At 34.3% G+C, this 15,347-nt stretch overlaps 2 protein-coding genes across 2 annotated transcripts; one reads left to right on the plus strand and one right to left on the minus strand.

The window, feature by feature from the left end:
- Positions 1 to 1,468: 1,468 nt before the first annotated feature.
- On the minus strand, positions 1,469 to 5,629 carry LOC130657539 (heat shock protein HSP 90-alpha-like). Its single transcript, XM_057460525.1, has 7 exons — positions 5,391 to 5,629; positions 4,716 to 5,243; positions 3,455 to 3,586; positions 3,055 to 3,370; positions 2,256 to 2,815; positions 1,781 to 2,168; positions 1,469 to 1,697 (listed from the first exon to the last, which is right to left on the minus strand). The coding sequence occupies exons 1-7, from the start codon at positions 5,520 to 5,522 to the stop codon at positions 1,606 to 1,608; spliced, it is 2,148 nt and encodes a 715-aa protein (XP_057316508.1). The 5' UTR covers positions 5,523 to 5,629; the 3' UTR covers positions 1,469 to 1,605.
- Positions 5,630 to 6,407: 778 nt separating this feature from the next.
- On the plus strand, positions 6,408 to 13,513 carry LOC130657540 (40S ribosomal protein S27-like). The gene is made up of 4 exons (XM_057460526.1): positions 6,408 to 6,499; positions 8,510 to 8,618; positions 12,408 to 12,518; positions 13,255 to 13,513. The coding sequence occupies exons 1-4, from the start codon at positions 6,494 to 6,496 to the stop codon at positions 13,281 to 13,283; spliced, it is 255 nt and encodes an 84-aa protein (XP_057316509.1). The 5' UTR covers positions 6,408 to 6,493; the 3' UTR covers positions 13,284 to 13,513.
- Positions 13,514 to 15,347: the final 1,834 nt, after the last annotated feature.

Consider the following 15,347-nt stretch of genomic DNA (forward strand, 5'->3'; position numbering starts at 1 on the left):
TTTTTAAATAATTTTAAAATAACAAATAACTATATTTCATAACTAAGAACTGTAATCTTTTTAACAACATTTTTACAAAATCTTCATGGCTGTACAGGATAAAAATTAGTACGTTTAGGATGTACTTTTTTACCAGTAATCATCAAAAATAAGATCTTTCACCGAAGATAACCGAGAATATTTTACGTACTATATAATAATAACAGCATTTTATAACATTTAAACTTCTCTGAGCTTAAGAAATAGCTATCATGACCAATAACAATTTTTTTTATGTTTCGAGTCCCTTTTCCACAAAATACTACGAGCTTCGGAGTTCGTTATGAGATGGCACCAAATTTGAATAACTATACAGACGAAAATATTCAACAACAAATCGAACGCACAATATGGTGGCTTCAACTTTATTCACGAATCTTTACTTTCTTTATCTCTACTCACAAAGTAAATACTATAAAGGAAGAAAGTTTCGCTGGAGGAAAGTTTCGCGGTTCAGAAGAACTTTCGCGGACTAGCAAATTGGAAATTCTTTACGGGAAAAAACTTTCGCGGACCGATAATGCAGTATAAAACAATGTAAAACCAAGGATATGAATGTTGTAACTATTTTATCATAAAAAAATCTATATTATAATACCCGTATACGTCTCTCCGTCACGCAAAATGGTAGCTTAGTTGCGCAGGTAGCGAGACGCACGCAATGCGTTATAAAAAGGACGGGCAAACCCGTGGATTTTTCCACGGGCCAACGACTAGTACTATATAATATTCTTAGATTATGTCTTCGCAATCTTCCGAAATTTTATCAGCCTTTTGAATGAAAATTTTTTCGTTGACAAAAATTAAAAAAAATATAGTTCCGCTTCTTATCACCTTTGTTATAGTTTCTAAGCCTTTCTTCTCAACGTATTTTCTACAAACTCAGCTAATTAAGACAACGATACTTGTTTTAAAAACATCGCGGGAAAAAAACTTTTGCAGACAACACTTGAGACAAATTCGCGGAAAGGCCCCCAAAACCACGAAACCTTCTCCCAGCGAAAGTTGCTTCCTTTAAAACAATAAAAATGTTTGTCACATGTTGCTCATTTTTAATATCTTTAACTTTTCTTTATTCATTATTTTGTCACAGTTTGGAAAATGTGTGTAAAAATAATAATTATAAAAAATTCAAATTTTAATATTTTCAATTAAAAACATTATTAGTCTTTTTTAGGACGTTTTTTGTTGTGATGGCCGAAACATGCGCCGAACTAACCTTACTTAAAGGTAGTTTCTTCTATACAAGACTAGGCACCACCACTTTGTAGGTTTCTTCACACGAAAAGTATACAGGAACAACAAAGTCGTGTTCAATTGAGAAGCAACCATTTCTATCTACCGGATTCACTATTCCAAGTCTGCAAGAGCTTTTTATTACAGTGTAAATTACATAAGTGTCTTGCAAAGGTGGCCAATAAAAACAAAATTTAACATGTACACCTCAGATCTTAAAAGACAACAATTTCTACAAACATTAACAAAATCGAATTGTCCTTTGCGAGAATTGGGTGCGGTGCTTCAAAACTGCAAAGGTATTTTCATTGATGCTATTTCTCGTTGAAGTTAATCAACTTCCTCCATTCTAGCTTTGTCTTCATCTTCGGCTGCATCCCCCTCCAATGGTGGCATATCGTCAGTTTCGATTTCTTCAACCGCTAAAATGTATAAAACCAATTAATTTTTTCTTTTCACGTTTATAAAATATAAATGAAAAAACAAGGGAATCTGCATTTTTTACCTGGGTCATCATCCACGCCAAGTCCCAGTTTTATCATTCTATGAATACGCGAAGCGTGGTTTTGTGGATCTTCCAAAGTGAACCCAGAAGATAATAATGACGTTTCGTACAGCAGGACAATTAAATCCTTAATAGATTTATCATTTTTGTCTGCTTCAACTTTTTTCTTTAAGGAAATCATAATTTGATGATCAGGATTAATTTCTAAGTGTTTCTTTGCGGCCATATAACCCATTGTACTGGAATCGCGTAAAGCTTGTGCCTTCATAATACGTTCCATATTGGCAGACCATCCATAAGTGCTCGTAACAATGCAACAAGGCGAATCAACTAAGCGATTGGACACAGCCACTTTTTCAACCTTTTTATCCAAAATTTCCTTAATAACCTAACATAAAGCAATTAAAATATCTGCGTAAATAATACAATGACATAATGACATAATACAAAACCCTTAATAAAATAGCCAACCTACCTTGCAAAGATCTTCAAATTCTGCCTTTTGTTCTTCCTGATGCTTTTTCTCATCTTCATCTCCTGGTAATTCTAACCCTTCCTTAGTAACACAAACAAGTTTCTTCCCATCATATTCTTTAAGTTGCTGTACAGCATACTCATCAATAGGATCAACCAAATATAACACTTCAAATCCCTTCTTCTTAACCTTTTCCACAAATGCAGAAGCAGCTACAATTTCTTTACTTTCACCAGTAATATAATAAATGTCTTTTTGGTTTTCCTTCATGCGGGACACATACTCCTTAAAGGATGTAAATTCATCTCCAGAAGCAGAAGAAGAGTATCTAAGCAAGTCAGCCACTTTGTTTCGATTCTGAGTGTCTTCATGTATACCTAATTTTATGTTTTTACTAAACTGCTCATAAAACTTTTTGTAATTATCTTTATCTTCAGAAATTTCTGCAAACAGTTCGAGACATTTTTTGACCAAATTTTTACGAATAACTTTTAAAATTTTGCTTTGCTGCAACATTTCTCGTGAGATATTCAATGGCAAATCTTCAGAATCAACAACGCCTGAGATAAAAAAAAGGTAATTAAATAAAATATTTCAGTAAAAAATTAAAAGATTGACATAACATCTGAAAATTATGCGGACACTATTACTGAATAAACTTTTACTATTACAATACTGAAGTAACACAATTTCACAGCATTTTTCAGAAGAAGAGATAATCAAGAAGCCTAAAGCTCTCATACATTAAGCCTCTTCATGTCATCACAATGCATTTCACAGAAATAACAAGTCAAAATACCTTTCACAAAATTTAACCATTCTGGCATGACTTCCTCACAATTTTCCATTATAAACACACGTCGGACATACAATTTGATAGCATTTTTCTGTTTCTTATTTTCAAATAAATCAAAGGGAGCACGCTTCGGAACAAACAAAATAGCACGAAATTCTAGTTGACCCTCAACAGAAAAGTGTTTTACAGCAAGATGTTCTTCCCAATCATTAGTCAAGCTTTTATAAAATTCAGCATATTCTTCAGAACTGATGTCATCAGCATTCCTGGTCCACAAAGGCTTGGTTTTGTTAATTTGCTCCATTTCATAATATGTCTCCTAAAGTGGAAAAAACACAGAAATCAGTAGGTAATCTTGCTCCATCATGGAAGGGCTGTAAGAACAGAATCTATAAATTTTTACCTTTATTGTTTTTTTCTTTTTCTCATCCTTTTTGTCTTCATCCTCTACATCCTCTATCTTTGGTCCATCATCTTCGTTATCTTCACCTTCCTTGTCTTCCTTTTCTTTTTCATCATCTTCATCATCACTCACCTATAGAGATACTTATCTTAGTGCAAACCGCAATATTATGTACAACTATCTATTAACGAACAATGTGTTTGGAATCAACTTTTGCTGTCATATTTATCATTTCCCTAAGTATTATACCCAGTTGTCAATGTTGTCAAACTTGATATAAATACATTTATCAAGTACAACGGGAACAAGATAACAGGGATAACAAAATGAATGACACTGGAACAATACAAAGCAAAGTCAGTTAAGCAATTTTTTCTTGTCGAAAATTTTTTTAGATCACCCGCAAAGAATTATTGAGGCATGCAATGTATATTTTTGAAATCTTAGGAAAAGGCCTGGGAGCGTCTTTATGCTCTTTGAAGTTGGAGGTCAATTTTACTGTTTATTTTTATATCCCTACAGTCAAATTCTGTTAGCCAATGACCATTTGATCAGCTGTTATTTTGAGCACTCTTTTCGAAAACGTACATTCTTGTATGCTATGATTTCCTTAGTTTGATTACCACTAAATATTTTCTCACCAAAAGCACCACACAACTTATTTGTGTGGTTTTTTATAACGCTATTAAGCTCTTGTTCAGAATGATAGAATTTTAGGTACATTGTGGAAAATGTCAAACACAAAAAGATTGCAGAGGAGAGAAAAATATCTATACAGCATATAAATATGAACATTCATATACGTAGTAATACTGCGCTGATTAAAATTTTCAAAAAGCAGGAGCTTTTCAATGATTTTTATTTGAAGTATGAAATTAAAATTAATTTGGAGGCCGTTGGCTTGTTCTAAAAATAATTTAAATATTAAAACTAAATTTTGGATTAACTTTAACAAAAAAATAAGTCTTAAATATAGCCAGCAATTTACACCTCATTTAAAGTTTCTGCACATCCTTTTTAACTATTTTTCTGAGACCCCTTTGCACTGGTGGCTTACATGATAAAGCAAAGGACAAATATGGGCAATGGCTGTGGGGGAAAAGTTAATCGTAATTCCTGTACCGAGATTGTAAAATACTTTTTCAAAACAGATTGTGCCACCTCTCCTTTTACCTGCTTTAAGGTTTCGTGCAAACCCTGCTTTAGGAATTTTTCACAAGGCAAACTTTCCAAAGAGCTCGAAAACAATTAATTTTCTTACTTCCTTATCTCTGGTCTTTTTCATTTGCAAGCCAATAGGGTATCCAATGAATTGACTGTGTTTTTTAATAATATCTTGGAGCTTTTTCTCATCAGCATAGTCCAGTTGATCCTCCTTCATGTGTAGAATGATTTTTGTTCCCCGTCCAATTGGTTCATTTACAGTATCGCGTTGAACTGTAAAAGATCCACCTGCAGACGAGAGCCAGATATATTGTTCATCATCATTATTTTTAGTAATAACTTCAACCTTATCTGCAACCAGGTAAGCAGAATAAAAACCAACACCAAATTGTCCGATCATAGAAATGTCAGCCCCAGCTTGTAGAGCCTCCATAAAGGCTTTTGTTCCAGACTTTGCAATTGTACCAAGATTGTTCACAAGATCTGCCTTCGTCATTCCAATACCACTGTCAAATATGGTGATGGTTTTCTCATCCTTGTTTGGGATAATATCAATTTTTAAGTCTTGTCCTGATTCCAAAACTGATGCATTTGTCAAAGATTGATATCTGATTTTGTCCAAAGCCTAAAAAGTGAAACAACGTCACATGAAACAAAAAAGAAAGTAAAAAATTTCAGGCTGTTGGATGATCTCTTATGATTTTTAAAGTAGAAAATTTTACACATCTAAAATAATAAAATAAGTAAAAAAGAGAAGGCAGCCAGTACTTACATCTGAGGAGTTAGAAATCAGCTCCCTGAGAAAAATTTCCTTGTTAGAGTAGAATGTGTTGATAATCAAGCTCATTAGCTGAGCAATTTCAGCCTGAAATGCGAAAGTTTCAACCTCTTCGTTATCACCCATAGCGTATATACTTTATGTATTGTCTGACGATGAAGACAGCTTCAAAAAGCTAGTTTATAGCACCCCTACCACGGATGTATGGTGAAGAATTTGGAAAGGCCGATTTACTTTAGTAGGCAGGCTTAAGAACTTTCTCGAGGAATTTCGAATCCTACTTGCGATTTCATTGGCTGTTGTGAGAAATTAAGCATTTTCATTGGCTATCTGTTATGGTTCTAGAAAATTCTCGGAGGCCATGTGAACAAATGCATAGTTCATTGTTGTAATCTACTATAAGCGTTGTTTTAGAACATTGATTTCTGTGCTTTGCGTAGATAAAAAAAGGAACCAAGGCATCACAGAAAACGAGAGATAGACCCGTACTTTTACCAGCCGCCAGCTTGGTTGATCTATTGCCTACAAAAACCTTTTATTTATTGATTTTGTGCCTTAAAACTTTCCAGTATCTCCTGTACAAAATTATTATTATTTAGAATATTTATACAGGACAAAGCCACTTTCGTGTTGGAAACACTGCTATGTTACGTTAAGTATACACCGACATTGCATACTCAATCTCCCTCGCATGGCATGGGCTGCCTCGTAGTTGTGGCAAAGACACTTAAAAACATGCCCGTGCTGTGGACCAAATCAAGGACCTTGGTTACGAAGCGAAATCTATGGCCACGAGATTCAGGATATGTCTCTACAGACCACGGCCTTGGTTTTCATCCAGTCTTACTCCGGTATAATGTCAAAAGTGAAATGTACTGTAATAATTCATTCAGAATTATGACAGTACATTGTTGCGTGGACTTTTTTTCAAACACCTAAGCGAGGTGTTTGAAAAAAAGTATATGTTCTGCAAATTTATATTTTCGTTCACATGGCGCAACTCATCCGGGTACTTTTTTTATCTAGAACAAATTCTCACGCGGTAGTGCTCAGGCTCTTTTGATTAATGTCTCAGTGAGAAGTTAGAGGTTATCAAGATGCCTGTACGTGATGTAGCATTGTAATTTGATAAATTTTGCATCTAATTTTATTTGTAGGATTCTAATTTGCTCGTCAGATGACTTGATACCTTAGTGTAGATCACAAGTAACTTAGAAAAAGCTAACTAATGTTGGTTAATACTAAAAGAAGAAAAAGAATTCGCTAGAGTGACATCAACAATGTAGCTATACAGTAACTGACGAATAAAGTGTAGTATGCGATACGCAACCACGCGCGCCTTGCAAGACAAACAAGTTGTTACACAAATGCCCGTCAGTTAACCTAATGGTCCCAAGTCATGAAAAGGCTTTCAATCAACCTGTTATTATTTAAATAAAGCATTACAAAACGAAATATACTGCATATGTGGTAAAGGGTCAATGAAACACTTAACAAACTGCACTTTAATTATCCTATTAGCTTGGAAGAACACATTAAAAGTAAGCCAAAGAAGCCAGATTGTCAATGTCAGTACCCAACCATTTTGTAATGAATAGATGAATTCCAGCATGACTTATTTGTTAACTTTTCAGCGTTAAGCTCTTTGGTTCTGGCATTTGTGTGGCAGGAAAAGAGATGCTAGAGACAGAAACGTCCTTTAAAGTTTTCTTTTATTGATTACAGCTAGATCGTTGCCTTTTAATTATTTTAAGTTTATTTAAAGCCCGGTGACAGATACCAGACCAGGTCTATTCGAGGGGGCGTTTATTCGAAGCATTACAGTATACAAGTTAGATAACAAGTCTTTTATTTTTCTAAAAAGCTCTTTTCATTCTCAAGATATTCACATTTAAAGAATTTCAGATTTATTATGCTGCATGAATTATGATGTCATATTTCAGTAACAGCAAATTTGAACATTTTCAGTCATCAGTAATTTTAGACATGTTAAGAGGTGTGCATTCCTTGGGTTTCTTTTAACGTTGAAAATGTACACAAAGAAATTCATCCATCTATATTTAATTAAAGGAATCTTAATTTGGTGAATTATGTCATTCTCTTTCTGCTACCTTGTAAAGTGTTTAAGGCTTGTGTTGCATAGGTGGAGGGAAGTTTTCGGTCGGCACAACTTTACAGCAAATGTTCATTATTTATTATTCCTGAATTTGAAATAGGCCCATTTTAAATCATGTCAAGCAACATAACATTGTAACTGTACACAGTTTTATCAGAACAATTTTATTATAACTAGGCTGAGAATTCCTGAAAAATCAGAACAAATACAAGGCTAAAATTAAGTAAGAAACAGAAATGTATTATGTATTACTTTCAAAAAATTTAGTTCGCAGAATGAGGAACCATTAGAACCAAATGTCTTTCCAAATAATAAAAGTTATACCAGAATTCAACAGAGGATCAAATACACCTTAATTCTTACAAAATACTGTAATGCTTTTTAGGTGGGTGATAGGTTTAATTCCGATACACATTTCTGTCATTACTGTATAGTGTGTAGGTAAAATGAGAAATTTAAAGAATGACCTTGGAAAAGAGCTCAATTATATAGTACCTTTTAAATTTTTTGCTAACTACTTACTGCTAATTATAAAAAAAATTCTCAGTAGGATCAAGTTTATTGGTAACTTTAAAAACAGAACACATTTTTTAAAGGTTATAATTTTACAATTTATAAGTGAGTGATCACTACTTTTAATTTTTAGCACAAATTACAACAGTGCTTTAAAACAAATGTTAAAAATTACATTACAATGTAATTACAATACAATGCTAAAAATAATGAATTAATTTATTGTTTTTTTGAAATTTCGCACAATCAAATTTACTCAGAGCAGCTCTACTTGAAAATTGAAGATATGCTCAAAAGATTCCTAGACTAATGCAACTTTTTATTTTTTGCAATGTAATAGACTTCCTTTTGTTTTGCTGTCATAACAGGAAATATCATAGTTCCCATACTTACATAGAAGGCCATATATTAACATTTTCTGTCTCTTCTTTTTAGAATCTTTAGCTGATGCGTATTAACACATACATTTTGTATTTTTTTTTAGCTCTTCAAAGACTTATTGCATCCATCTCTTGAAGAAGAAAGGAGAAGGCATAAATTTAATCGCCTTGTGCCATCGCCAAACTCATATTTTATGGATGTAAAATGTCCAGGTATGTTTGTTTTTAAGTGACTACAGTGTCCGAATAGAAAAATGTAATTTAGGTGGTGTTACCTACAAATTTTAATTCTAACACTCAGTTGAGTCCATGGTTGATAAACATATAGGAAAAGTTGATGCAGTTTTTTGGTTGTTTGTTATGAATAAAACTAAAAGGGATGTAGATGTGTGTATTTTACATGGCTAGCCTCAAATATTGAGGGATATACCCTGTCTATTATTTCAAGGAGAGGGCCATGGCTTAGATAAGGAAACCTAGAGTATTTAATGCTCATTTGGAGCTATGCAGACCCATTTAGGGCTTGCGCTCTGCTAGACAACTCCTGGCAACATCCAACGGCCCACATAGTGTGCTATCTCCCCAATTTTCTTCACATGGCTTGGGTTAACACAGGCTATGGTAACATTTACTCGCCCATGCTGAATCCTTGTCAAGAGGAATCGAACCCTGGTCTCCCGCACAGAGTACGAGAGCTATAACCACTAATCTACGGCACCACTACCTAAAAAGGGAGGTTAAAAATCGAGTCTGGATTCTAAGGGTTTTTTTTGTTGATTGTATTAAATTATCAGGGTGGTTTTCACCACTCTTAAAGGAGAACTAAACAGTGGTGGTATATTTAGAAAAATAAAGAAGTGCACCTTAATTACCGTAAATGATCCATTAAGCCCCTACTCCCGAATAAGCCCCCTCCACCAAAACCCATTTTGACAGTTTACCTTCCCTGCTAATTTACAGTTTCTTCTTTGTTGCAAAGGCTCTTTTTCTATTTGGCACTCAAGAGTCAATAAAATAGATTCGATAGAAGAGACAAAGTCACCTTGTTTGACTTGAATGCTATCTTCATTTGGTTTAACATTTAGAACTGTGTATTTAAAAATCTTTGAAGCCATGATGCCAACTTAAAAATCCCTCCATCCCCTCTCAAAAACTTTCCACAGGTTTGTTCAAATTGAATCAAACTTAGCACACTTATATTACGGAACCCCACCTTGAACTCCTTCATAAACATTGTGTCGATTTATCAAGTTCATCTAGCTTAGCAGAGAAAAACTAAGGTTTTTTCAAATTGGAACTTGCAAAAGAAACTTCAACTTCATTCGTCGCATCAATAAGTTTTTCAGTTTCGACTTTTTTCCACTCCTCCACAGCTAACAATCCATTGACCAGCTGTGATTATCATCTTTCACATTTAAAACGTTTTTGTGATGATACTGATGATACTGGCAAAACACCTGACGCTTTTGTTTGATTTTTTGTTTGAATCTCTTCTTGGTTAACTTCTTCCAGTTCATCACCTTCATTGACTTCAAACTCGTTTCAAGTTGGCTTTCTGAGCTTGGTACAGCAGCTGGAGGTCCATCTTTCATATTTCTATTTGCATCACTCACTTTATTTGGATGCCTGTTTTCCTTCACAGCCTTACCTCTCACATCTGAAGGAATTTGTGGATAGACTAATTTAAATCTGCATAAATAGACTCTTTGAAGAACACACCCATGACGAACAAAAGCAACTTTGCCATCAACTGCTACAACAGTAGCTTCACCTTGTCAACATTGCCTGCCTGGTAACTGATAGAAAACTTTGTCACCGTGTTGGTAGACAACATCAGAGTACTCTCTAATTGAATGTTTCAATGCCCTTCTTAACTTGAAACTATCAGCTCCTTTAGCAAAAGCTTTTTGTGCATTGTCTATTGCATTTAAATGTTGTGCAATCATGGGGCTGCTTGTGGAACCTTCAAGAGCAGGAAGCTGGTTTGTGAATGTGGAAGGCAATCTTGGGTTTTGTCCAAGGGCAAGCTGTGAAGGTGTGTGAATCCATGGGCGTGCATGCATTGAAACAGCATGCTGTACAGCTACTTAGGGTATCCTCTAAGATTTTTGACATCATATCAACAGCAGCATGATTTCGCTCATTAAGACCATTAGACCACGGACTGTATGCTGGAGTGTCGTATTCCAAATTGGTTTCCAAGCTCCCTCATTTCATGGTTGGCAAATTCCTGCCATTATGTGAAACGAATTTGGAAAACCAAACAAAAGTAGCCACAACTCAATAATTTTGTTAACAAGTCTCTTTTCTTTTGTCTAAAATGTAAGTAGCCCTTGTAAATCTTGTAACCATATCACTAAGATAAAGAATTCACTGGTCATTTTGTTTCTTTAGGTCAAGGCTGACTATACTGTTCTAGGAATAGTCGGTTTGTATCGTTTGCAAACTAAGCATTCTGATAAATTTTTTTAAAAATTGATAAAAACTGTCTTGTTTGTCAAAAACCATTAAAACCTTTTTTAAAAACTCAAATAGTGGATCGCAACATTGTCGGTGCAGCTGCTTAGCAGTTTTAAACTTCCCCTTACTTTTTATTTCTGTATATGTGCAAACAACGCAGATACAGAGTCGTCTGGAAATTATGGTTGATTATTGATAGACCAATGGCCACGTGATGACATGTATAGCTCAACTACCTTTTTCTATCTTTAATTGTCATTTTAGCAGTATCATTTGCAGTCAATATGACAACATTTCATTTTTTCATAACTGGCAATTTGAGTTAGTGCAAGGATGTCAAAATGTGATCACCACAAAACTTAAACTTGTTTAAACTGGGACTTTTTTGGACTTGATTTTGCAGGTTTTCATTTAAACCGTTTAAAAAACATTCAGCCCAGGCTACACCTGCAATATTTTTAGGCAACCAGTGTCTGTTTCAAGCAGATGTAAAACCCAGAAACTTTGAGGTCCCTTTTCTTCTGATTGCTTGCAACTATTTTTTACAAAGTGCGTTGTTCAATTTTCTGAAGTTATCGACTTGCACAACTCAAAGCTGAACAACTGGGCATACTTGGTATAAGATTAAATTAAATTTCTAGTATTTAAGATATATTTTATCACTATTATCAACGGTAACAAAAATTAGTAGCTTAAACAAACCAGCCACTACATAAAATGGCACTTTTCTGCACTTTTCCAATGTCACAAACCATGTTTATCCCAGTCTTAAATTAGGGGTCAGGATTTGTAGCCATCTTTTTAGGTAGAGTTCTTATTTATGCCACTTTGGAGTCATAAAACAGAAAGACTGTTTGTTTTCTTATGGTAGTAGTAACAATATATTAAAAAATAATTTTTTTAGTTCCCCTTTGAACCTCCAATCTCCGAATTAAAAATCTCAAATGGAGTTTAAATTAGAAATATGAAGTCGGTTTCTAAAAGATGCTGACTATAGAGAAAAAATCTTTTTGCAGCTGTGGTCTGAGAGCACTAAAGCACTTATATTGATTCCTTGTCAATGGTTGTTTTTTTGCAACAGATTCACGGACAGCAATTAACAGGATATGCCCTGTCTATTATTTCCAGAGGGGGACTTAGATGCGGTGTCAGAGTATTTAATGCTCATTTTGAGCTACGCAGACTCAACGAGGGTCGAGGGTTTACTGGCCAACTCCTTGCAATCTCTAATTTTATCACATTGCTCTCTAATTTTATGACATTGCTTGGGTTAACTAAGGGTTATGGTAAAAATCACTCAGCCATATTAAATTGCCACCAAGGACAAATCAGATCCAGGTGTCCTGCACAAACTGAGGAATTATAACCCTTAGGTGCACCTGCATGCTCCTGTGATGTTTCTTTCAGCTTTGTCTTACCATAATGATGAATTAACTTAACTGAGGAGCACTAATGGCGATTTTCCATGCAACTTCAATTTACACCTTTTTGTATCAAGGCATCAGAGCCATCAGTGCGATCTTACTGGTTCTTTTTATTTAGGATGTTATAAAATAACGACAGTATTCAGTCATGCGCAAACTGTTGTGCTTTGTGTCAGCTGCTCCACAGTTCTTTGCCAACCAACAGGAGGAAGAGCTAGGCTAACAGAAGGTAACATTTTTTTTTTTGTTGTTGTTTTTAATTTAGGAATTAGGAAAATCATTTTCGTGTAATGCAATATGGATTTACTTTCTTAATTAACTTATCATAGTCTAGTATTGTCCCTATGGCCTAAAACAGCCATAAATAGTAAAATATTTAGAAAGAAGAAAGAGCATGTATAGCTATATATTATTATTATATCACTATTTTTTACATGCAATGGAACCTTTGATCTTACTGACACCTAAAGCTAGCTAGCATAAAACTACCAATTAAAATTAGCTGGCATAAAACTAGTTACTTAGCTAGCGTAAAGGTTTCTTTGAGTCAGATTACATGTACTGCAACCCCAGTAAGTGAGATGATTCTGCTCTGATAAAGAATTTCCATTGTTGCAATCGTTTAAAAAATATGTAATTGTAAACCAAGAAACAAAAAGTTTAGCAACAGCAAAACATAGCTATACAAATTCTACAGGTGGACACGTGTAATCGGGTACACCACTCTGTTCAAAAGGCAATTTCAACATTGAATTACATGGAGGGGGAGTGGAGGGGGAATTTACTTTAAAATTGTCTTTTTACGTCAGCCCATCTGCTACTATAACAGGTTTTAATTAATTGTTTCTAATTTTATATTTTTTCTCAGCTCACCTGTCTTTAAGTATTTAAGTTTTATGAAGCTGAAGGTAATTGTGCCTCAGTTTAAATTTGATAATAATGAACCAGTTGTTTTGTTGTTTTAGGCTGCTCATTCCGTAAAAAGCCACAATAAGACGACGTCCGTTATTTTTTTGGAAGGTGTATTTTGCTGGTTATGGAAAAGACTTTCCTGTAAATAATTTGTTGTGGTTTTTTTACTGAGACAGCGCCCTATCTGCATCAAAAAGAAATAGATATTTGTGAATTGATAAATTTGTGATTTCATGTAAGGTATTTTAATGCAGTCCAAATTTTTTATAAGAAAATAAATTCTATAACTGGCCTTATTCATCTTTCACTAAAGTGTTTTTATCTTTGTTTTCCTGCCGCACTGACGCCCAAAAGTAATAGGGGAAATGGTATCAAGCGAACTGGTGCCTAATATTTGCGCTTCGCGAAATTTTCTAAGCGGGAAAAAAATATCGATGTCTAAATCCTAAAATCTACTAAAGGCTAAAATACACGGTAAGTTTAAACGGATCGTTTAGTTGTAGGAAAAAAACTTATAAGTTTCGTTGCATGTCAATAGGAAGAACTTGAACATGTCCAACTTTTGAAAAAAACTTATAAAACCGAAAAAAGCTGTACATCTGTGCTGTTTACACGGTAAGTTTTTTTTATCTTTCATTTAAACGGTCCGTTTAAACTTACCCTGTCTTTTAGCCTTACGAGAACTACAACTATAATAACAAATAAATAATTATATTTCACGACTAAGTATCTATAAATTATTCCCAACAGTTTTACAGAATTTTCATGGCTGTAGGGGTGAAAATAAGTCGGTTTTGGATGTATTAACAAGTAAACATCAAGAATAACATCTTGGAATCAAGATAACCAAGAATATTTTGCGTACCACAGTAGTAACAGCATTTTATTAACCTTCGTTAAAACTTAAGAAATACCCCTCATGTCTACCAACTTACACCAATCCAAGCAAGGCCAATATATGCAGACTACAAAAATGTACTGCTAAATCTTCCACATTGCTGGAAAAATTTTTAAAATGCTGACCCTGCGAAAGTTATAAGGCAGCGTGGTGACCAATGTTTTATTGAGTTATAGAATAATATCAGAGTGAGAAAGTTAAAAATACAACACGAAGATTTACTAAAATCTAAATTTTAATTCTCAAAATTCTCTACCCCCCAGATATATTTGCTCAAAACAAACCTGCCTCGAGCACAAAACAATGTTAACAGCATAGCGTTGGAGGAAATAAATATTTGGGCGATTAACGAAAGTCCAGAAAATATTTCCGTGTCAATTGTGCAAAATCTTAATAGCCGCACTCCTGGAAACAGGCGGACTTGCTCGAAACCTTCTTTCAAAGTTATGCTGACATCGAATATTGATGTATTTGATAACCTTATTAACGAGCAGATTGGGACTGTTTATCATAGAAAAACTGATAGCTTAGGAAAAGTAACAAAAATAGGCTTGAAAATGGAAGACAAAATCTCAGGGTTTAAGACCATGAGAACAGATTCATACGACATGCATGAAAATGTCATCCTTCCACTGATGCTGTACTGCACTGTCTAGAAGGTTCAAGGAAAAAAGTTCATAAAATTGTTGTCTGTTTTGATTTACTGAAACAACGAGCCTTTCACCCTGGGCAGATCTGCATCGTGTTACAAATTTAGATGGTTTATACTTAACTGGTACATTTAAAAAGTCAGCTATTAAAGCAGACACTCGAGCAACCGAACAGTACAATTTTATTCGAGAACATTCAAAATTGATACCAATGGATACTGGTGTAATAAGTGACAATTCTATTATAGTAACTTTCTTAAAACAAACATAAAGACGATATCAAATCCGACCGTATTCTCAGTGAGAAATTTTTGTATTTGGTCAATGATTTTTATATTTAGTCAAAAGCATTGTCAATATTCTTCTGAATGTATGTCCTAGACAATTATTACGCTCTCGAAATCACAATCTGGTTCTTGTTTCCTCCACTGTCAAAGCTGCATCATAAACAGTTAAAGATGGCTGCTTCTTCAGAAATAGTCGAATTCTTCGATGAATTGTCATCCATAACAACAGCTACAGAAGCAAGATCAGAAGATGATTTGGTACTACTAGTGGATTGTAACTTCAAATCTATTCATTGACAAAAAAGTCACTT

The sequence above is a fragment of the Hydractinia symbiolongicarpus genome, chromosome 9, assembly GCF_029227915.1.
Source record: "Hydractinia symbiolongicarpus strain clone_291-10 chromosome 9, HSymV2.1, whole genome shotgun sequence".
In the NCBI taxonomy this organism is placed as follows: domain Eukaryota; kingdom Metazoa; phylum Cnidaria; class Hydrozoa; order Anthoathecata; family Hydractiniidae; genus Hydractinia; species Hydractinia symbiolongicarpus.

What these genes read in the sequence shown, in the direction of transcription:
- LOC130657539 (XM_057460525.1), bottom strand. Translation starts at nt 5,522, where the DNA reads ATGGGTGATAACGAAGAGGTTGAAACTTTCGCATTTCAGGCTGAAATT. An exon ending in TGATTTCTAACTCCTCAGAT is followed by an intron (nt 5,244 to 5,390) that starts GTAAGTACTGGC and finishes TTCACTTTTTAG; the next exon opens with GCTTTGGACAAAATCAGATA. An exon ending in TGGCGTGGATGATGACCCAG is followed by an intron (nt 1,698 to 1,780) that starts GTAAAAAATGCA and finishes TATACATTTTAG; the next exon opens with CGGTTGAAGAAATCGAAACT.
- LOC130657540 (XM_057460526.1), top strand. An exon ending in TATGGATGTAAAATGTCCAG is followed by an intron (nt 8,619 to 12,407) that starts GTATGTTTGTTT and finishes CTTTTTATTTAG; the next exon opens with GATGTTATAAAATAACGACA. An exon ending in AAGAGCTAGGCTAACAGAAG is followed by an intron (nt 12,519 to 13,254) that starts GTAACATTTTTT and finishes TTGTTGTTTTAG; the next exon opens with GCTGCTCATTCCGTAAAAAG.